The sequence below is a fragment of the Rhinopithecus roxellana genome, chromosome 8 (genome assembly GCF_007565055.1).
Source record: "Rhinopithecus roxellana isolate Shanxi Qingling chromosome 8, ASM756505v1, whole genome shotgun sequence".
Lineage (NCBI taxonomy): Eukaryota > Metazoa > Chordata > Mammalia > Primates > Cercopithecidae > Rhinopithecus > Rhinopithecus roxellana.
Window position 1 is genome coordinate 41494792 of NC_044556.1, and position 24129 is coordinate 41518920.

General features: G+C 46.1%; 1 protein-coding gene across 1 annotated transcript in view; it reads left to right on the plus strand.

Annotated features, from left to right (window-relative positions):
- The window catches only part of LOC104666115 (GON-4-like protein), a 74568-nt gene that overhangs the window by 18932 nt on the left and 31507 nt on the right, over positions 1 to 24129 (plus strand). Inside the window, 4 exon segments of the mRNA XM_030934908.1 lie at positions 847 to 997; positions 8764 to 8880; positions 9272 to 10526; positions 20824 to 21152. Coding sequence (XP_030790768.1) covers positions 847 to 997; positions 8764 to 8880; positions 9272 to 10526; positions 20824 to 21152 — 1852 coding nt within the window.

The window sequence follows — 24129 nt, forward strand, 5'->3', positions numbered from 1 at the left end:
TGGTGCCAGTTTAATTTGTCTGACAGGGTATTTATTATTCATTTTATATTTGTTTTTTTAGGATCATTTTTCTTCCCATGTATTCTCTTTGAACTTCCTTTGTATTGTTAATATACAGCTCATCATGATCTGACATTTATTAATGATTTATGACTAGTTTCTCTTGCTCCTACTTAATTGTGAACTATTTGATTCTTATTCATAGTACTTAATCACTGCTCACTAAATACCTGAAATTTTCTACTGAGTAGTCACCAACTTGTGCAAGAATTAGTTGTCTGTCAAAAAAGTAGATTGGCCAGCCATGGTGGCTGACACCTGTAATGCTGGCACTTTGGGAGGCCGAGGCAGGAGGATCACTGGAGGCCAGGAGTTCAAGATCAGCCTGGGCAACAAAGTGAGAACTGGTCTCTGCAAATAATGAAAGAAAACATTAGCTAGGCATGGTAGCAAACGTTTATGGCCACAGATACTCGGGAGGCTGAAGTGCGAGAATCGATTGAACCCAGGCATTCAAGGCTGCAGTGCACTGTAATCATGCCACTGCTCTCCAGCCTGGACAACAGAGCAAGATCCTGTCTGAAAAAATGAAAAAGTAGATTGGGCCACACACCATGGGCTCATGCTTGTAATCCCAGCACTTTGAGAGGCTGAGACTGGAGAATCGCTTCAGCTTAGGAAGTAGCGGCTACGGTTGGCTGCGATTGTGCCACTGCACTCCAGCCCAGTTAACAGAGGTCTTAAGAAAAAATAAGAAAAAGTAGATTGTAAAATGTGTTAGTCTGGGGAGGCCCTTTAGAAGGAAGGACTGTGAAGTGAGATTTAGTGTCATTGCTCCTTTCTCAGTTTGTTAGCTTTAGGACTGAAGCATTTTGAAGGGACTGAGTTTCTTAACCCTCTAATCAGCAAGTACCTTCTAACCTGCAAGACTGCCCGCCAACTGACAGTGAGAATCAAGAACCTCAACATGAACAGAGCTCCTGACAACATCATTAAAGTGAGTGTTTCCTGCATGTGCCATCCAGGCACCTCACTAATACATATCCATTCTTTTCTCTTGTTATTCTGAAAGGAAAGAAGAACCTTATTTTATCTTAAGCTAATTTCTCCTACTTATACACTAGATGAATTCCCCTGTTGCCTTTTCAGGGATATTGACTCATTCATTACATTCCTCTGGAGTATCTTCATCCTGTTAAAAGATTTCACAAATCCATGTTTCCCTGTAATAATTCTTTCTTGAACTTTTTTTTTTTTTTTTTTTTTTTTTTTTTTTTTTTTTTTTTTTTTGAGACGGAGTCTTGCTCTGCCGCCCAGGCTGGAGTGCAGTGGCCGGCTCTCAGCTCACTGCAAGCTCCGCCTCCCGGGTTCACGCCATTCTCCTGTCTCAGCCTCCCGAGTAGCTGGGACTACAGGCGCCCGCCTCGTCGCCCGGCTAGTTTTTTGTATTTTTTAGTAGAGACGGGGTTTCACCATATTAGCCAGGATGGTCTCGATCTCCTGACCTCGTGATCCGCCCGTCTCGGCCTCCCAAAGTGCTGGGATTACAGGCTTGAGCCACCGCGCCCGGCCTTTTTTTTTTTTTTGAGACAGAGTCTCGCTCTGTCGCCCAGGCTGGAGTGCAGTGGCGCAATCTCGGCTTACTGCAAGCTCCGCCTCCTGGGTTCACGCCATTCTCTTGCCTCAGCCTCCCCAGTAGCTGGGACTACAGGCACCCGCCACCACACTCAGCTAATTTTTTTGTATTTTTAGTAGAGATGGGGTTTCACCGTGTTAGCCAAGATGGTCTCGATCTCCTGACCTTGTGATCCACCCGCCTCAGCCTCCCAAAGTGCTGGGATTACAGGCGTGAGCCACTGCACCCGGCCTCTTTCTTGAACTTTCTAGAAATGATATGCAGTATTCCACTTACATGGTTTGGGTTTTTGTTTTGTTTTGTTTTTTGGTCAACTGTAATCTTGCACTGTCACCCAGGCTGGAGTGCAGGAGTGTAATGGCATGATCTTGGCTCACTGCAGCTTCCGCCTCCCAGGTTCAAGTGATTCTCCTGCCTCAGCGTCCCAAGTAGCTGAGATTACAGGCGTGCCCACCACGCTTAGCTAACTTTTTGTATTTTTGTGTGTTGGCCAGGCTGGTCTTGAACTTCTGATCTCAAGTAACCCACCGTCTTGGCGTCCCAGAGGCTAGGATTAAAGACATAAGCCACCGTGCCCAGCCTGTATACTTTTTCTCAACTCTGTGTTTGTTTGTTTGTATGTATGCATGTATTTATTTATTTATTGAGATAGAGTTTCGCTCTGTCGCCCAGGCCCAGCCTATGTACTTTTTCTCGACTCTTCTTACTTATCGATTGATTGATTGAGATGGAGTTTCGCTCTTGACCCTCAGGCTGGAGTGATGGCACAACCTCGGCTGACTGCAACCTCTGCCTCCTGGGTTCAAGCGATTCTCCTGCCTCAGCCTCCCTTGTAGTTGGGATTACAGGCCCCCACCACCATGCCCATCTGATTTTTGTATTTAGTAGAGTCGGGGTTTCACCGTGTCGGCCAAGCTGGTCTTGAACTCGTGACCTCAGGTGATCCATCTCCCTCGGCCTCCCTAAGTGTTGGGATTACAGACGTGAGCCATCACCCCCGGCCTTCTTTTTTATTTAGATATTTATTTATGGTTTGTTTTTTGTTTGTTTGTTTCTTTGTTTAGAGACTGGTTTTCACTTTGTCATCCTGGCTGGAGTGCATGGGCACAATCATAGGTCACTTCAACCTCAAACTTCTGGGTGATCCTTCCACTTCAGCCTTCCGAGTAGCTTGTACTACAGGGGCATGCCACCGAGGCTAGCTAATTATTTTATTTTGTGTGAAGACAGGGTGTCATTTTGTTGCCCAGGTTAGTCTTGAAGTCCTGACCTCAAGCAGTTCTCTTGCCTCAGGTCGGCCTTCCAGAGTGTTGAGATTACAGGTGTGAGCCGTGATGCCCAGCCTTTGGTTTCGTTTTGTTTTTGTATTTTTCTTGAGACGAGGTCTTACTCTCCTGCCTAGGCTGGAGTACAGTGGTATAGTCATAACTCACTGCAGCCTTCAACTCCTAGGCTCAAGCATTCTTCCAACGTCAGCCTCCCAAGGAGCTGGGATTATATGCGTGAGCCACCGTGCTTGGCCATTAATTTATTTTTTTATTTTTTTATTTTTTGACAGAATCTCGCTCTGTCACCCAGGCTGGGGTGCAATGGCACAATTTTAGCTCACTGCAACCTCCGCCTACCAGGTTGAAACAGTTTTCATGCCTTAACCTCCTGAGTAGCTGGGACTACAGGCATGCACCACCACACCTGGCTAATTCTTATATTTTTAGTAGAAACATAATTTTACCATATTGGTCAGTCTGATCTTGAACTCCTGACCTCAGGTGATCTACCCACCTCGGCCTCCCAAAGTGCTGGAATTATAGGCATGAGTCACAGTGCCTGGCAAAAAAAAAATTGTTTTTTTCTTTTTTTTAGAGATGGGGTGTCCCTGTATTGCCCAGGCTGGTCTTCAGTTTTTGGCCTTAGGCAATTCTCTTGTCTCAGCCTCTAATTGGTACTTCCTGGCGTATTGGATTTAGGCCTTATTTATTAACCATAAACCATGGAAGCCAAAGATTTACGTCTCTCCTCATTCCCTTTTTCCCACCACAAACATGCACATTTTATGCTCTCCAAACTCCTCACTGGTAGTTATGGAACAATTTTGGTTAGATTGTATTCAGGATTTACATTGTAAGATTTTAAGGACTGTTGGCCAGGCATGGTGGCTTATGCCTATAATCCCAGCACTTTGGGAGGCCGAGGCAGGTGGATCACGAGGTCAGGAGATTGACACCATCTTGGCTAACACAGTGAAACCCTGTTTCTACTAAAAATACAAAAACTTAGCCAGCCATGGTGGCAGGCCCCTGTAGTCCCAGCTACTTGGGAGGCAGAGGCAGGAGAATGGCGTGAACCCGGGAGGCGGAGCTTGCATTGAGCTGAGATCGCACCACTGCACTCCAACCTGGGCAACAGAGCGAGACTCCGTCTCAAAAAAAAAAAAAATAGATTTTAAGGACTGTATAAATGCTCTTCACAGCTCTGTGATACCTTGCCTTTTCTGCTGAACATTTTGTTTCCCAGATCATCTTTTGGTGTGTTCAGGCATTCTAGATATTCTGTCACTTTCATCCTGAAGAAATTGCTCCCTGAGCCCTCTGACACTATTCCACTCTAAGAGTGTTGCTCTCCAGGTTGCTGCACTGATGTCTTGTTGGGCTTTTTCTTCACCATCATCCTGGGAATTCCTTTGGCCTCATACTGTGTTAGATCCTCTTATTTCCTGAATTCCACATCTTTGCTTTCGCATTACTTCTTTTTTTTTTTTTTTTTTTTTTTTTTTTTTAAGACATGGTCTTGCTCTGTCCCCCAGGCTGGAGTGCAGTGGCACGGTCTTGGCTCACTGCAACCTTGGTCTTGGTCTTGAACTCCTGGCCTCAGGGGATCCATCCGCCTCAGCCTCCCAAAGTGCTGGGATTACAGTCGTGAGACACCATGCCTGGCCTTGTTTTTTATTTTGTTTTGGTTTTTTTTTTTGAGACCGTGTCTTGCTTTGTTGTCCAGGCTGGAGTGCAAAGTCGCGATGATCTTGGCTCACTGCAATCTCCGTCTCCCAGGTTCAAGCAGTTCTCCTGCCTCAGCCTCCCGAGTAGCTGGAATAACAGGCACATGCCACCACGCCTGGCTAATTTTTTGTATTTTTAATAGAGATGGGGTTTCACTGTGTTAATCAGGATGGTCTTGCTCTTCTGACCTCTTGATCCACCCGTTTTGGTCTCCCAAAGTTCTGGGATTACAGGTGTATTACTTTTTACTTTAGTGGAACACATTCCAGTATCTTTTTTAAACAAAATTTTTTTCTAAATTTTTAAAAATTGAAGCCAGGCGCGGTGGCTCAAGCCTGTAATCCCAGCACTTTGGGAGGCCGAGACGGGCGGATCACGAGGTCAGGAGATCGAGACCATCCTGGCTAACACTGTGAAACCCCGTCTCTACTAAAACATACAAAAATCTAGCCGGGCGAGGTGGCAGGCGCCTGTAGTCCCAGCTACTCGGGAGGCTGAGGCAGGAGAATGGTGTAAACCCGGGAGGCGGAGCTTGCAGTGAGCTGAGATCCGGCCACTGCACTCCAGCCTGGGAGACAGAGCGAGACTCCATCTCAAAAAAAAAAAAAAAATTGAGTTGAGGGGGTCTCAGTTTTTTGCCCAGTCTGGTCTCAAACTCCTGGATTCAAGTGATCCTCCTGCTTCAGCGTCCCAAAGTGCTGGGATTATAGGCATGAGCCACCCTGCCTGGCCCCATTCCAGTAGCATTCTGAGGGAGAGTGCTTGGGAAGGGAATTTTCACATTTAAACCATCTCTATTCATGGTCTTTTGATTGTATCAATGTCAGTTTCCTCGTTTTTTTGTTGTTGTTGTTTTTTGTTCTTTTCTTCTTTTTTTGAGACAGAGTCTCACTCTGTTGCTCACTGCAGCCTCTGCCTCCTGGGTTCAAGCAATTCTCTTGCCTCAGCCTCCTGAGTGGCTGGGATTACAGGTGTGTGCCACCACAGCCAGCTAATTTTTGTATTTTTAGTAGGGATGGGGTTTTACCATGTTGGCCAGGTGATCTCGAACCCCTGACCTCAAGTGATCTGCCCGCCTCGGCCTCCCAAAGTGCTGGGATTACAGGCGTGAGCCACCACGTACACCACGTCTGGCCAGTTTCCTGGTACTAATATTGTACTGTGAACCTTGTTTATATGTATCACTCTTGTTACTGTGTAACATAAAAACATTATATTGGAAGAAACTGGTTGAAGAGTACATGGGACCTTTTGGTACTATTTTTTGCAATTTCCTATGACTATAATTATTTCATAATAAAAGGAAAAAAATAATACTTTCCTCTGTCACTATATCTAGAATTCTAGGTGGGAAATAATTTTTTAAGAAGCTTTTAAGGGCCTCACTTCATTTTCTTCTAGCTCCTAGTGTGGTGCTTAGAAATTTCATGCCATTTAACTTTTTTTTTTTTTTCTTTTTCTGAGACAGGGTCCCCCACCCTGTTGCCCAGTCTGGAGCATGGCTCAATCATGGCTCCCACCTAATTTTTTTTTTTTTTTTTTTTTTTTTTTTTTTTTTTTTGAGACGGAGTCTGGCTCTGTCTCCCAGGCTGGAGTGCAGTGGCCGGATCTCAGCTCACTGCAAGCTCCGCCTCCTGGGTTTACGCCATTCTCCTGCCTCAGCCTCCCGAGTAGCTGGGACTACAGGCGCCCGCCACCTCGCCCGGCTAGTTTTTTGTATTTTTAGTAGAGACAGGGTTTCACCATATTAGCCGGGATGGTCTCAATCTCCTGACCTCGTGATCCGCCCGTCTCGGCCTCCCAAAGTGCTGGGATTACAGGCTTGAGCCACCGCGCCCGGCCTCTTTTTTCTTTTTTGAGACATAGTCTTGTTCCATCACCCAGGCTGGAATGCAATGGTATGATCTTGGCTCACTGGAACCTCCGCCTTCCGTTTCAAGCAATTGTCCTGTCTCAGCCTCCCGAGTAGCCAGGACTACAGGCGCTCACCACCACACCCTGCTAATTTTTGTATTTTTAATAGAGACAGGGTTTCACCTTGTTGGTCAGGCTGGTCTCAAACTCCTGACCTCGTGACTCACCCACCTTGGCCTCCCAGAGTGCTGGGATTACAGGTGTGGTCCACCATGCTCGGCCTATCCATGGTTTTAAGGCACACATGATAAGCCTTATTCTTCTGCAGAAATAATGTTTTGTTTTGTTTTGTTTTGAGATGGAGTCTTACTCTGTCTCCAGGCTGGAGTGCAGTAGCATGATGTCAGCCCACTGCAACCTCCGCCTCCTGGGTTCAAGTGATTCTCAGCCTCCCAAGTAGCTGAGATTACAGGCTGATGCTACCACAGTTAGCTAATTTTTGTATTTTTGGTAGAGACGGGGTTTCACCATGTTGGCCAGGATGGTCTTGATCTCCTGACATTGTGATCTGCCTGCCTCAGCCTCCCTAAGTGCTGGGATTACAGGCATGAGCCACCGCGCCTGGCCAGAAGTAATTTTTGTTTAAGTTTTAGTTTTGTGTAATTTGTCGCGTACATCTTTGTACTTTTTTGGGGGTCTGGGGTGGGGGTCGGGAATGGAGTCTTGCTCTGTCACCCAGGCTGGAGTGCAGTGGTGCAGTCTCGGCTCACTGCAACCTCTTAATTCCTCGGTTCAAGCGATTCTCCTACCTCAGCCTGCCAAGTAGCTGGCATCACAGGCGTGCACCACCATAACCCAGCTCATATTTTTTAATACTTTTATTAGAGACAGGGTTTCGCCATGTTGGCCAGGCTGGTCATGAACTCCTGACCTCCGGTGATCCATTCTCCTCGTTCTCCCAAAGTGCTGGCATTACAGGCATGAGCTGCCATGCCCAGCCCTTTGTATGTTTTTTAATGTAGGATGTCATTATTTGTCCACTTGACTCTCTCCCACTGGTCTGTAAGCTCCATGAGAGCAGGAATTGCTTCCCTTATGTGTGTGCTTAACTTTTAGCACAGTGCCTAGGATATAGAAAACATCCTGTATATGTTGGATGAACAGATGCTTATTGTCAGTGGTTTAAGTTCAGTTCTTACCTTCTTTTTTTTTTTGAAATGGAGTCTCAACCCGTTACCAAGACTGGAGTGCAGTGGCGTGATCTTGGCTCCCTGCACTCTCCACCCTACCACCCCCAATGCCGGGCTCAAGTGATTCTTTTGCCCCAGCCTCCCAAATAACTGGGATTATAGGCACCCACCACCACACCTGGCTAATTTTTGTTATTTTAGTAGAGACAAGAGTTTCACCATGTTAACCGGGCTGGTCTCAAACTCTTAACCTCAAGTGATCTGCCCGCCTCAGCCTCCCAAAGTGCTGGGTTTACAGGCGTGAGCCACCATGGCCAGCCTATTTACTCTTAAAACTGAATTGTCTCGGTGTTTTTTTTTTTCCTTCCCTTCTAATGCCCTTCACACCATCATTTGCTTAAAATCTTTGATGTGTCCATTTTATAGATTACAATGCTGTCTTTGCAGCTGTTGAGCAGGAACAAATCTTACATAAGATTGCTCTGAGCATCTGCTTCCTTTTCTCTCTGTGACCTAAACTCTCCCCTTCCTGGCAACCAGAATGGAGATCATCAGTCAGAAAATATTGAATAACTGGCTGGGTGCGGTGGCTCACGCCTGTAATCCCAGCACTTTGGGAGGCCGAGGCAGGTAGATCACGAGGTCAGGAGATCGAGACCATCCTGGCTAACACGGCGAAACCCTGTCTCTACTAAAAACACAAAAAATTAGCCAGGCATAGTGGCAGGCACCTGTTACTTGGGAGGCTGAGGCAGGAGAATGGTGTGAATCCGGGAGGCGGAGCTTGCAGTGAGCCAGGATCACGCCACTGCACTCCAGCCTGGGCGACAGACTGATACTGTCTCCAAAAAAAAAAAAATAGTAACTATAAAATCTTTAAATACAGATTAATTTGAAATGTACAAATATTCAGCATATGCTATTTATATATGTGTGTTCATGGATGTTTGTGTATGTGGTTTTGTGTGTGTGTGTGTGTGTGTGTGTGTGTGTGTGTCTCGATCCACCACCCACCCCATTCACCAGCCTGACAGACGACAGTGTTTCCAGAAGGAATGTAACTCATGCGCATTTTTTTCGTGTTAAGTTTTATAAGAAGACCAAACAGCTGCCTGTCTTAGTAAAATGCTGTGAAGAGATCCAGCCACATCAGTGGAAGCCACCTGTAGACAGAGAAGAACACCGGCTCCCATTCTGGTTAAAGGTACAACCCTCTTCCTCAAAGTCTGTGGGAGGCAGGTCACTGAAAGTTCTGAGAGAGTATCAGGGGCTTCCTTAATTGACTAATGCTTTAGTTGTAGAACTAGGACTTCAGAAATCTTCCTCATTCACCTTTCTTCCCTTACTTTGCTTTTCTCCGGGTGATTCTACAACATTTTCAAAATAATGGGTAAAATGGTAATTTGCTCAAGGAAATTCAGAGAAGACTTTCTAAAGTGTATAATTGGAATGTGGTCTTTGTAGAAATTTGATATACAGAGTCCCTTCTTGGAAAGATGCCTTGAGCTTGTCTCAGGTCTGTAAAACCTAGAAAGCCCTATTCTTTTTCCCAGATTCTGACATGTGCTGGATCAGAGTGTTCTCATTTTCAATAGGCCAGTCTGCCATCCATCCAGGAAGAACTGCGGCACATGGCTGATGGTGCTAGAGAGGTAGGACATGTGACTGGAACCACTGAGATCAGCTCAGATCAAGGCCTAGAAAAAGACAACTCGGAGTTGGAGAGTGAAACTCGGTACCCACTGCTATTGCCTAAGGGTGTGGTCCTGAAACTGAAGCCAGTTGCCAACCGTTTCCCCAGGAAGGCTTGGAGACAGAAGCGCTCATCAGTCCTGAAACCCCTCCTTATCCAACCCAGCCCCTCTCTCCAGCCTAGCTTCAACCCTGGGAAAACACCAGCCCAATCAACTCATTCAGAAGCCCCTCCGAGCAAAATGGTTGTCCGGATTCCTCACCCGATTCAGCCAGCCACTGTTTTACAGACAGTTCCAGGTGTCCCTCCACTGGGGGTCAGTGGAGGTGAGAGTTTTGAGTCTCCTGCAGCACTGACTGCTATGCCCCCTGAGGGCAGGACAAGCTTCCCTCTGTCTGAATCCCAGACTTTGCTCTCTTCTGCCCCTGTGCCCAAGGTAATGCTGCCCTCCCCTTCCCCTTCTATGTTTCGAAAGCCGTATGTGAGACGGAGACCCTCAAAAAGAAGGGGAGCCAGGGCTTTTCGCTGTATCAAACCTGCCCCTGTTATCCATCCTGCATCTGTTATCTTCACTGTTCCTGCTACCGCTGTGAAGATTGTGAGCCTTGGCAGTGGCTGTAACATGATCCAGCCTGTCAATGCAGCTGTGGCCCAGAGTCCCCAGACTATTCCCATTACCACCCTCTTGGTTAACCCTACTTCCTTCCCCTGTCAATTGAACCAGCCCCTTGTGGCCTCCTCTGTCTCACCCTTAATTGTTTCTGGCAATTCTGTGAATCTTCCTATACCATCCACCCCTGAAGATAAGGTCCACGTGAATGTGGACATTGCTTGTGCTGTGGCTGACAGGAAAAATGCCTTTCAGGGCCTAGAACCCAAATTAGAGCCCCAGGAACTATCTCCTCTCTCTGCTACTGTTTTCCCCAAAGTGGAACATAGCCCAGGGCCTCCACCAGCGGATGCAGAGTGCCAAGAAGGATTGTCAGAGAACAGTGCCTATCGCTGGACTGTTGTGAAAACAGAGGAGGGAAGACAAGCTCTGGAGCCGCTGCCTCAGGGCATCCGGGAGTCTCTAAACAACTCTTCCCCTGGGGATTTAGAGGAAGTTGTCAAGATGGAACCTGAAGATGCTACAGAGGAAATCAGTGGATTTCCTTGAGGAAGGAGAATAGAGTCTGGAGACTGGGAGCCTTCACTTCAGCCTCCGATTGGTGGCGAATAGGACGTAACCAATAGGAAACCTTTAAAAGGGTACTTAAACTGCAGAAGATTTTGCAACTGGGGCTCTTGAGCAGCTTGCTTTAGCCTGCTCCAACTCTGTGGAGTATACTTTTGCTTCAATAAATCTGTGCTTTTATTGCTTCGTTTCATTGATTTGTGCAATTTGTTCAGTTCTTCATTCGACATTCCAAGTACCTGGACAACTTGGAGTCAAGACCCTCCGCGAGTAGCATATTTTGGCAAGCCAGCCTGGAGGTAAGTCCAAATTGGGGGGTTATTTTTCTTTTCTTTTGTTTTTCTTTCCCTCTCTATTAAGCCTTCATTTTGGGGCATGGGCTGGAACTATCTCTGTGCAGTGCTCCCTCCACCCCATACAGGGGAACCTTTTCCTCTCTCCCTTTTCCAAGTTGATACTCAGCGGATAGCATCTGAACATGGAGGCAACTGCAGGTCTGTGGCCGGGGCCACTCTCCAGTGAGACTGAAGGGTATCCATGTGGAAGCACTTGATCACCATCACCCAGTTTGGGTGAGGGACCTGAGTTCTTCTCTTTTTTTGAGTCTTTCAGCTGCTGTTTTCTAATAGCTCTTTGGTAATTAAGGGCAGCTGGACAGGGCCACTCTCCAGTGTTACCTGAGGGCCAAGGAGTGAATGGCGATAGCTTCCCTGCCCGGAAGGGAGAAAGACTCTTTTCTCTCTTTCCTGGTTATAGTCTCTGATTTCTACATGTGACACCACTGGCAGTGGTAGCTCATTCAGGGAGAATTCACACTCAGTCCTCTTAAACCCTCTTTTCTTATGCCAAATTTTCTTATAGTTAGCCAGTGAGGGCAAAAGACAGTGTCTCCTGGATATTTTGACTCTTCTACTCAATCCGTTTGGCTGGATAATGACCTTTGGGGCCCACAAACTTTAGAATACATTCTACATCTTGGACCTCCACTGAGGGGACCTTGTTTCCTTCATCTTCACCATATTATTTCAGTAGAATGGCCTGCCCTTACACGGGATCCATTGTCATGGTGGTGGATTTTTAAACATTCCCTCTCTTGTCAAGGGCCAGAAAGGAATAGCCAGCCCTATTATTTTTCATGTCTAAAATCAACCTTTTCCCCTGAAATTACCCATAATCCACATGACAAAAGAAACTACCAGCCTCCTGTTCCTCTCATTAAAGTACACAACTATCACTCTAGTGGAACAGGAAGTATGGGAAACCATGGCCTTACCAAATTACAAGGATGCTAGAGGCCGGTTGCTGTGGCTCATGCCTGTAATCCCAGCACTTTGGGAGGCCGAGGCAGACGGATCACCTGAGGTCAGGAATAGGAGACCAGCCTGGTCAACATGGTGAAACCCCGTCTCTACTGAAAATACAAAATTAGCCTGGCATGATGATGCACACCTGCAAGCCCAGCTACTCGGGAGGCTGAAACAGGAGAATTATTTGAACCCAGGAGGTGGAGGTTGCACTCCAGCCTGGGCAACAAGAGCAAAACTCCATCTCCAAAAAAAAAAAAGGATGCTAGAAGTCAAGGCCTTCATCCAGGGATAAAAGGAGTTCATAGTGAGTCACCAATGGTGGAGAGAACCTTCCCAAAGTAGTGCTGGCACCCATCAAAGGTCACGGATGTCAGACAAAGATGGGACCCTAAAGGGGAACACCCTTAGGGACTCCAGTCAAGCAGCCAGGAACAATGGGCAGTCAGTGGAATTCTTAATTGTAACACTATCTGCAATTAGACTTATTTTGCAAAATGCAGGGTAAATGGCCAGAAATCCCATATGTGCAGGTCTTCATGGGTGTATATCAAAACCCAACCGTGTGCAAAACTCCAGAACCTGTCCCATAATCAAAAGTCCTGAGGCAGAACCAGGTATTGTAGATGATCCTCTTTTTACAAGGGCCACCTGTCTCTCGGGGAATGGCAACCTCCCTCGTGTATCCTGTTGCCAAGTGCTCCTGAGGCTCAAACCCAAGAGCAAAAACCGGGACCCTGCTAAGTTCCCCTCACAGTGGAACACCTTACTCAACTCCCTTCCAGCCCTGCCACTCCTTAGGGAAGTAGCAGGAGCTAAGGGGCCAGTTGTAGTGCAGGCTTGCTTCTCCATAACACAATGTAAAGAAAAGCTAGGAAGCTATTCTGAGAACCCCAGGAAATTTGCAGATGAGTTCCAAAACTTCTGACTTAAGCTTTTGATCTCTCATGGAGGAATGTTCAATTCATTCTAGCAACCTGTTGTACCCCCTTGGAAAAGGAGCAAATCTTTGAGGCTGCCTGCCAGGAAGCCGATGATTTATTTGCCTGAAGCCCTTAGGGCAATCACCAGGGCCTAGCCCCAGCTCCTACTACTAATCCTAATTGGGCCTATGACACCCCTGTGGGAATGAGCAACTGGGCCAAATTTCTTGAGGCTCTCCTTGGAGGCATGAAAAAGGTAGCAAATTATGATAAGGGAGGTTACTCAAGGCAAGAAGGAAAAGCCAGCCATGTTTTACCAGAGGCTGGGGAAAGGAAATATGCCAAGCTGGACTCTTCCTCTCCAGGAGGCAAAATATTAATGGCACAGCATTTCATTAGCCAATCTGCTCCAGCCATTAGGTTCCAAAAGCTATAAATGATGCCACAAACTAATCAAAATCAGCTGCTTGATACCGCCTTATATGGTGTATAACAATCATGACCTGGAGGAAGGAAAAGGAATAAAGAAGAAGCAAGCCAAAATTATGATAGCCAAGCCATCATTGGAGATGCCCTGAATGCCCAAAGAGTGTCCAAGGGAATCCCGATGGGCCATAAGGATAATGCCAGCAAAGTCTCTTGCTTCAAATGCAAGAAAAATGGGAATTAGGCAAAGGACTGTAGTTAAAGCCCCCCTGGGACCCTGTTGTCAGTACAAAGGCACCAGTCACAACCCCTGGTGCTGGAGAATTAACTGCTCACTCTCCCACAGAGGAGGTCAGTCAAAACTCTATAACAGTGCAAAAGGAGAAACTGATGAAGACTGATGGGGCCCAGGGCCTTCCTCACTACCCCTGTCCAGGAACATCATTCATTACTATTATAGAAGCCCTGGGTAATTCTGGACGTGTTGGGCACCCAAATTTGGTTTCTTTTTGATACAGGGACAAATTACTCTGCCCTTACTGCTTATGTAGGAAAAGTTTCATCCCCATCCACAGGCGTTACGGGAATGGAAGGAAAGCCACAAAAAGGATTCTTTATTCCTCTTTTGACTTGTCAATTTGAGAAACAAATCTTCCAATAAGAATTTCTAGTAGTACCAAGCTGCCCAGTCCCCTTGTTGGGAGGGGATATTATAGTTAAAATAGGGACGCTGCTATGATTTAGGCACCACCCAGCAAAATTGCTAATAGTAATGCAGACAATATCTCAGACCACATTAATAAATAGGTCAACACGGCCAGGTGCGGTGGCTCAAGCCTGTAATCCCAGCACTTTGGGAGGCCGAGACGGGCGGATCACGAGGTCGGGAGATCGAGACTTCTTGCTTGGCGAACACGGTGAAACCCCGTCTCTACTCAAAAATACGAAAAACTAGCCGGGCAAGGTGGCGGGCGCCTGTAGTCCCAGCTACTCAGAAGGCTGAGGCAGGAGAATGGCGTAAACCCGGGAGGCGGAGCTTGGGGTGAGCTGAGATCTGGCCACTGCACTCCAGCCTGGGCGACAGAGCGAGACTCCGTCTCAAAAGAAATAAATACGGCCGGGCGCGGTGGCTCAAGCCTGTAATCCCAGCACTCTGGGAGGCCGAGACGGGCGGATCACGAGGTCAGGAGATCGAGACCATCCTGGCTAACACGGTGAAACCCCGTCTCTACTAAAAACTACAAAAAACTAGCCGGGCGACGTGGCGGCGCCTGTAGTCCCAGCTACCCGGGAGGCTGAGACAGAATGGCGTGAACCCGGGAGGCGGAGCTTGCAGTGAGCTGAGATCCGGCCACAGCACTCCAGCCTGGGTGACAGAGGGAGACTCCATCTCAAAGGGTGACAGAGCGAGACTCCGTCTCAAAAAAAATAAATAAATAAATAAATAAAATAAATAAATACATAAATAGGTCAACACACTAACATGGTATACTGGGAAACTGGGTAGGGCTAAAACAGCAATACACTTGGACAATGCCCGTCCCTCAGGGCTTTCAGGATAACCACGTTTTGTTTTGCACAAGCCTTGGGGATCTAAGGGATCTAAAATTGGAAAAAGGGGTGTACTCTAGTATGTAGATGACCTTCTTGTGTGTAGCCCAACCCAGGGGGCATATGACTAAAATACTATTAAGAACCTTAAATTTCTTAGCAAATGGGATATGAAGTGTCCAAAAGGAAGGCTCAGATTGCCCACCAATGGATTCAGTATTTAAGGTGTATCTTAACACCCGGAGCCCAGCAAATATCCCCAGAACGAGTGCAAGCCATATGTGGTTTGGAGCTCCCCCAACACCAAGCAACAGCTTTGTTGTTTTCTGGGGATGGCTGGGTTTTGCAGAAGATGGGTACCAAATTTTGGGCTCAAAGCAAAACCCCTTTATGAAAGCAAGAAGGGGGCCAGAAAATGAGCCAATTGAATGGACTTTGGAAATGAGAGAAGCCTTTGTGAAGTTAAAACAGGCTGTGAAACAGCCTCCCGCTCTTGGCATCCTAGACTTCACTAAGCACTTGTATGTAGCAGAAAGGAAAGGCATAGCTGTGGGAGTGCTAACTGCCTACTTCCCAAATAAATTGGACAGGGTGGCCAAGCTGCTTGTTGTCAATGGCAGACACTGCTATTTTAGTGGAAGAAGCCACTAAAATCACCCTGGGTAAGCCACTGGAAGTATTAATCCCACATCAAGTCAATCCTAGAAATAAAAGGACACATCTGTATGATGGGGGAAAGGTTAACCAAATACCAGGCCATGCTCCTGGACAATCTAGATGTGACCCTTAAAACCTGTAACACTGTGAATCTAGCTTGATTGCTGCCCACAGCCCCAGTACTTAATCATTCCTGTGAGCAGGTTATTGCACACACACATGTTAGCCAGCCTGATTTAAAAGGTTGACCTCTCCCAGATTCAGAGGATGACTGGTTCACAGACCTCAGCAGCTTTGTATCAAATGGGGGAACGCTGGGCCAGTTTCACAATAGTAAATTACAATACAATTATTGAGGTCCAACTCTTGCCCCCAGGTGTGTCAGCACAAAAAGCTGAGATCATTGCTCTTACTCGAGCTCTGACATTAGGCAAAGGGAAAAAGCTTAACATCTATACAGATTCCAAACATGCGTTTCTCGTGTTTCATGCTCATGCTGCAATTTGAAAAGAAAGAGAAAGAGGACTACTAATTAGTAAATATTCCACCATAAAGCATGGGTCTGAAATTCTTCAACTGTTGGAAGGAATACACTTGCCAAAAGCATAGCCATAATTCATTGTAGGGGGCATCAAAAGAACCTAACCCCTATGGCACAAGGGCACAGAAAGGCTGATAAGCCAAAGGCACACCGCTCAGGGTGTAATCCCAACAAATTCTAGCACTGCTTCCTTTCTATGAGTCCCCAAAATAACCTGAATATACATCACAGGGAGAACAGTTAATAAAGCAGGAAGACGGACAAAAACAAGGATCCTGGTGGTATATGGTATCAAAAGTGTATCTCCCTCAAACAACCCAATGGAGAATTATAAAAATCCTGCACAACTCTTTCCATATACGAGGAGATGCCACTCTTGCCATGATAAACAGGCTCTTCATTGGGCCTGACTTAACTTCCATGGTTAAGCAGGTCTGTCAAACCTGTTCACTGTGAGCATTTAACAACCCTAGGAACAAAATGCCTCCTCTAATAGAACCAGTCCGGAGAAGGGGCACTTCCCCAGGGGAAGACTGGCAATTGGATTTTACCCATATGCCAGCTTGTAGGGGATACAAGTTTTTGCTAGTACTAATAGACACCTTTACTGGCTTACCCTAGCAGAACAAAGAAGGCTAATAAAGTTATAAAGGTTCTCCTAAGATAAATAATCCCCAGTTTGGGTTACCCCAAAGCCTCCAAGGTGAGAACAGTACATCTTTTGTTTCGCAAATAAATCAAGGGGTTGCTAAGGCTCTCAGAATCAAATACTATTTACATTCAGCATGGAGACCTCAATCCTCTGGGAAAGCAGAAAGGGCTAATCCACCTCTAAAATGGGCGTTAGCTAAGCTATGTCAGGAAACATCAGAAACGTGGGTCAGCTTGCTGCCCATCGTCCTTTTAAGGATCCATAATTCCCCTAGAGCAAAAACTAATATGAGCCCATTTAAAATGTTATACAGAAGTCTTTTTTATTTTATTTTATTTTTTGAGATGGAGTCTCTCTGTTGTCCAGGCTGGAGTGCAGTGGCACAATCTTGGCTCAATGCAACCTCCACCTCCCAGGTTCAAGTAATTCTCCTGCCTCAGCCTCCCAAGTAGCTGGGATTACAGGTGTGAGCCCCCACACCCGGCTAATTTTTGTATTTTTAGTAGAGATGGGGTTTCACTGTGTTGGCCAGGTTGGTCTTGAACTCCTGACCTCAAGTGATCCACCCACCTTGGCCTCCCAAAGTGTTGGGATTATAAGAATGAGCCACTGTGCCTGACTAGGAAGGCCATTTTTAATGGATGATCTAATTACTGCTCCAGAAATAGCCAGTTTAGTAAAATACATAATTAACCTGAGACAATTTCGTCAGGCATTTCAAAAGTTTGGAACTCACCAGCAACCCAAGATCAGGCCAGGAGATAAAAGTATTTGTTAAAACATGGAAAGAGGGGTCAAGGAACTTTTTCAGTGGTGTTGGCCACGCCTTCTGTAGTCAAAGTACTAGGAAGTTGGATACATCTTTCTAGGGTCAAGCCTGCAATACCTGAAGCCCCAGACCTGTAACCTGAAGCTTCCATCAGCCACTATACCTATGAACCTGTGGAAGACCTGAAGTACCTGTTTTAAAGACAGTCAAAAGATAAGTGAATGCCTACCAACTTTCCTTGGTATCTATGCTGCATAGTTACTGTAGATTTGATAATAGTAACAATTTTTATATTTTTACAATTTAATTGCCTTATTCCATTTGGAAGAATAATTAAGCAAAATGTTTTAATTCATTTTTGTAACATTATTCCTGAGAGGATAGGTATACACCCCCTGAGGTTCCTATTCAAAAGAACAAAATAACAGGTAAGTATTTTTAGTCCCATAATGGTTAGCCCTGGCCTGTGTATACTGGGACAAGGCATACTGGGAATCAGCTTAATTTTACAGCAGGGCTTTATTTTACGTCTCTGGCAATTAATGGATTCTGGGTATTAAGAACTTTAAAATTTAACCCAAAGACTGTTAAATATCACCAGTCCAGCTCTGGCAAAGGACTTTTGGCTTTGTTTATCTCCACCATCACCAAAATACACTGCCATCGCAATCCCAGGCTTATCTTGGGCCCTTGAAAAAATGTCCTACCATCTCAACTACGAGGGAGGGACTCCCTTCAAATTAATGAACCTGCCTGACTTCTATGACTTCAAAATTACATAAATGACAAAAGTTACAATGTCAGGATGAGCAGTAAGCCTTCTACAGTCCTACAAACGTAACCTTTCTGGGGTTGCATCCCCCTCAAAAACCCATTTGGGGCCCAATAACGCACAAAGAACTAAAATCCCAGGTGCCACTTTGTATTAAAAAAAAGAAAAATTCTAGTCAGACCCTGGGAACCTTGAGTCATCAGAGTACACCCTAGGGATTAACCTCTCACATGATATGTAAGCTATGCAGTTACCTAGGCTGCATCATTTAGAAAACCTGTATGGTTTTCATGAAACTATTCCTAATTAAAGGCACTTTAAAGGACACATAGTCTAAGTACTGTCAAGGTAGGCCCACTAGCTGTGTTCACATTTTCACTTGGGAACCCGGTAGTAATTCTAAGACAGCTAGTTGCCTTTTGGTTCTCCAGTATGAAAATACCTCTGGGTGATTGCTGGTGGACACTAAGCATAACTACCTTCACCAGGAAAACTTAACTGCTGGGACAACTCAGGATACTTCCCAAGGTCCTTTCTAGCCTTTAGCTGGAGCCACCTTAGCAGGGACCTTAACCACTGGGGAAAGCAAAAGCAAAAAGCTAACCCATATGTTCACCACAGAGAATGATTTTTGTCTTGAAAAACACGGAGTCTTTTTCCTGTGTGGAACTAATTCCTAGTTATGTTTGCCAACTAAATGGACTGGAACCTATACACTTCTTTATTTAGCCCCTGAAATCAATATAACCCTCAATAACCAGTCTCTCATTCCTTTAACTGCACCCGCCAGGCACAAATGAGCCTTCAAACTCATACCCCTTTTGGTAGGACTAGGAATAACCACAGGAATAGGAACAGGAGTTAGTAGGCTTGCAGCATCCCTATCCTATTACCAGCGTTTGTCCAGTGATCTTTCAGAGAGCTTGGAAGACATTGCCCAAAGTATTGTCACCTTATAAAATCAGATAGACACCTTGGCAACGGTTGTTTTACAAAATAATAAGAGATTGGATTTCCTAGCTGCTGAAAAAGGTGGCTTATGTCTTTTCCTAAAAGAAGAATGCGGGCCGGGCGTGGTGGCTCAAGCCTGTAATCCCAGCACTTTGGGAGGCCGAGACGGGCGGATCACGAGGTCAGGAGATCCAGACCATCCTGGCTAATACGGTGAAACCCTGTCTCTACTTAAAAATACAAAAAACTAGCCAGGCGACGAGGCGGGCGCCTGTAGTCCCAGCTACTCGGGAGGCTGAGGCAGGAGAATGGCGTAAACCCGGGAGGCGGAGCTTGCAGTGAGCTGAGATCCGGCCACTGCACTCCAGCCCGGGCGACAGAGCAAGACTCCGTCTCAAACAAAAAAAAAAAAAAAAAAGAAAGAAGAATGCTGGGTTTTTTTGTTTGTTTTTTGTTGTTGTTGTTGTTGTTGTTGTTTTGTTTTGAGACAGTCTTACTCTGTTGTCCAAGCTGGAGTGCAGTTGCGCGATCCCGGCTCACTGCAAGCTCCATCTCCTGGATTTATACCATTCTCCCACCTCAGCCTCCCAAGTAGCTGGGACCACAGGCGTCTGCCACCACGCCCGGCTAATTTTTTTTTTTTTTTTTTTTTCAGTAGAGACAGGGTTTCACTGTGTTAGCCAGGATGGTCTCAATCTCCTGACCTCGTGATCTGCCCACCTCAACCTCCCAACGTGCTGGTATTACAGGGGTGAGCCACCACACCCCACCGAAGAATGCTGTTTTTATGTCAACCCATCAGGATTAGCAAGAGATGCCACCTGAAAATTAGCTAACGGGGCCTCTAAAATATAATAACAGCTGTCTGAGTCATGGGGCTTCTAGTCAAGGGCACTAAGTTGGGCTTCATGGCTACTTCCCTTAGCTGGCACATTATTAACAATTATACTTTCATTGACCATGTTTTGGACCATGTTTGTTAAATCTTTTAACTAAATGTATTTTTTCTCACCTAGAGGCCATTAAGCTTCAAATGGTCATGCAGCAGGGCTTCTATCCAGGTAACAATGCCAGCCCCAGCCATCAAGAAGTCATCCTGTCTCCACTAGACAGAGCAGGGTGAGAGTTCCATGGTCCCTAGTAGGTAGGGACTGTGTCCCAAACAGCATGAAGCAGTTACAGAAGAAAGACTCAGTCCCTCTGCCTCCTATAAATATTTATAGATATTATGTCTCTCAAGGGGGAATGAGGCAGGAGAATAGGGTCTGGAGACAGGGAGCCTTCACTTTAGCCTCTGATTGGTCGCAGGCCAAATCTTCATTTGCATAGGGTGTAACTTCACTTCAGCCTCCAATTGGTCATGGGCCACATCTTCATTTACAAAGGGTGTAACCAATAGGAAACCTCTGAAGTGTACTTAAACCCCAGAAGATTTTGCAACTGGAGTGCTTGAGCCACTTGCCCAAACCTGCTTCTGCTCTGTGGAATGTACTTTAACTTCAATAAATCTGTGCTTTCATTGTTTCATTCATTTGGTGCTTTGCTTGTGCATTTTGTCCAATTCTCTGTTCAATATGCTAAGAACCTGGACAACTTGTAGTCAAGACCCTCCTCCACTGGTAACACTCTGAGCATGATATTTGTGATGACATCAAGAAAGAACACACTGTGGAATTAGACACTGGCTCCCCAAGTGAGGAGTTGAGCAGTACTAGAGAGGTAAAGAAACAGACAATCTTACAGAAGGAAGAAGAGAGGAAAAACCCTTCTTCTTCTCAAGAACCCCCAATGAAGGAAACTTGGGGGGAGATGAGAGCAAAAGATCATCAAATAATGCTTCATCCTCCATGGATCCTGAAGTGAGGCTTAGTAGCCCACCAGGGAAGCCCAAAGACTCATCCAGTGTTGATGGTCAGTCAGTGGGGACCCCAGTTGGACCAGAAACTGGAGGAGAGAAAGATGGACCAGAAGAAGAGGACTTTGATGACCTCACCCAAGAAGAGGAAGATGAAATGTCATCAGCTTCTGAGGAATCTGTGTTTTCTCTCCCAGAACTCCAGGTGAGAGCTGGAGAATATTCTCAAGTATTTTGTGGACTCAGTAATATGTTTTATTTATTGATATGCCACCTGCTTGCTTGCTGCACTATGGATAGGCCTAAAATCATTTGTATTTGATTTGTGAATGCATTAGGGGACATGATTGTGAGGTTGAGGTGAAATGAGATGGAAAGGATGAAATTTTACTGATTATATTAAACTCATTTACACATTAAATTCAATCACCTGACCACACTTTAAATGCCTTAAAAAATAGTAAATAGGGGCCGGGCGCGGTGGCTCAAGCCTGTAATCCCAGCACTTTGGGAGGCCGAGACGGGCGGATCACGAGGTCAGGAGATCGAGACCATCCTGGCTAACACGGTGAAACGCTGTCTCTACTAAAAACTACAAAAAACTAGCCGGGCGAGGTGGCGGCGCCTGTAATCCCAGCTACCCGGGAGGCTGAGGCAGGAGAATGGCGTGAACCCAGGAGGCGGACCTTGCAGTGAGCCGAGATCCGGCCACAGCACTCCAGCCTGGGTGACAGAGCGAGACTCCGTCTCAAAAAAAAAAAAAAAAAAAAAAAAAGTAAATAGGGCCAGGTGCGGTGGCTCATGTCTGTAATCCCAGCACTTTGGGAGGCTGAGGCCAGTGGCACCTGAGATTGGGAGTTTGAGACCAGCCTGACCAACATGGAGAAACCCTGTCTCTACCAAAAATACAAAATTAGCCGGGCATGGTCGTGCATGCCTGTAATCCCAGCTACTCGGGAGGGTGAGGCAGGAGAATTGCTTGAACCTGGGAGGTGGAGGTTGCAGTGAGCCAAGATTGGGCCATTGCACTCCAGCCTGGGCAACAAGAGCAAAACTCCGTTTAAAAAAAAAAAAAAAAAAAAAAACAGTAAATAGGCCAGACTTGGTGGCTTACACCTGTAGTCCCAGAACTTTGGGAGGCTGAGGTGGGCGGATCACGACACGAGGTCAGGAGTTTCAGACCAGCCTGGCCAACATGGTGAAACCCTGACTCTACTAAAAATACAAAAATTAGCCAGGCATGGTAGCATGCTCCTATAATTTCAGCCATTCAGGAGGCTGAGGCATGAAAATCCCTTGAACCCAGGAGGTGGAGTTTGCAGTGTGCCAAGATTGCACCGCTGCATTCCAGCTTAGCTTGGGTGATGGAGTGAGACTCTGTGGCAAGAAAAAAAAAAAAAGAAGAGGCACATAAATATGGGCTAAGGCAAAAGAAAACTATTTTCAGGGTAGAGAAGAAGTGCTTAGCTTTTAGCACAGTGCCTAGGACATAGAAAGCATTCTGTATATGTTGGATGAGCAGATGCTTATTGTCAATGGTTTTAGTTAAATTCTCATCTTCATTTATTTTATTTTATTTTATTTTTGAGATGGAGTCTCGCTCTGTCCCCCAGGCTGGAGTACAGTGGTGGCATCTCAGCTCACTGCAAGCTCCACCTCCCAGGTTCACATCATTCTCCTGCCTCAGCCTCCCGAGCAGCTGGGACTACAGGCGCCCGCCACCAAGCCTGGCTAATTTTTTGCATTTTTTAGTAGAGATGGGGTTTCACCGTGTTAGCCAGGATGGTCTCAATCTCCTGACCTCGTGATCTGCCTGCCGTGGCCTCCCAAAGTGCTGAGATTATAGGCCTGAGCCACCGCGCCCAGCCTATTCTTTTTTTTTTTTTTTTTGAGACAGAGTCTCGCTCTGTCACCCAGGCTGGAGTGGCACGATCTCTGATCTCAGCTCACTGCAACCTCCACCTCCCAGGTTCAAGCAATTCTCCTGCCTCAGCCCCCTGAGTAACTGGGATTACAGGTGCGTGCCACCATGCCTGGCTAATTTTTGTATTTTTGTAGGGATAGGGGTTTTGCCATGTTGGCCAGGCTGGTCTCAAACTCCTGACCTCGTGATCCGCCCGCCTCGGCCTCCCAAAGTGCTGAGATTATAGTCGTGAGCCACTGCACCCAACCTATTTTTTTTTTTTTTTTTTTGAGACGGAGTCTCACTCTGTCACCCAGGCTGGAGTGCAGTGGCACGATCTCTGATCTCAGCTCACTGCAACCTCCACCTCCCAGGTTCAAGCAATTCTACTGCCTCAGCCCCCTGAGTAACTGGGATTACAGGCACGTGCCACCATGTCTGGCTAATTTTTGTATTTTTGTAGAGATAGGGTTTTTGCCATGTTGGCCAAGCTGGTTTTGAACTCCTGACCTTAGGTAATCTGCCCACCTCCAAAAGTGCTGGGATTACAGGCATGAGCCACCGCACCTAGCCTTCGTTTACTCTTAAAATTGAACTTTCTCAGCCAGGCACGGTGGCTCAAGCCTGTAATCCCAGCACTTTGGGAGGCCGAGATGGGCGGATCACGAGGTCAGGAGATGGAGACCATCCTGGCTAACACAGTGAAACCCTGTCTCTACTAAAAAAATACAAAAAACTAGCCGGGCGAGGTGGCAGGCGCCTGTAGTCCCAGCTACTTGGGAGGCTGAGGCAGGAGAATGGCGTAAACCCGGGAGGCGGAGGTTGCAGGGAGCTGAGATTCGGCCACTGCACTCCAGCCTGGGCGACAGAGAGAGACTCCGTCTCAACCAAAAAAAAAAAAAAAAAAATTGAACTTTCTCAGGCTCTCTCTTTTTTTCCCCCTTCTCTTCTAATGCCTTTCACACCGTCATTTGCTTAAAAGGAAGTTTTCGTGTGTCCAAGGTATAGATTACGATGCTGTCTTTGCAGCTGTTGAGCAGGAACAAATCTTACATAAGATTGCTCTGAGCATCTTCCTTTTCTCTCTGTGACCTAAACTCTCCCCGTCCTGGCAACCAGATGGAGATCATCAGTTAGAAAATATTGAATAATTGTAAAATCTTTAAATAGAGATTAGTTTAATTTGAAATGTACAAGTATTCAGCATATGCTATTTATATATGTGTGTTCATGGATGTTTGTGTATGTGGTTGTGTGTGTGTGTGTCTCGATCCACCAC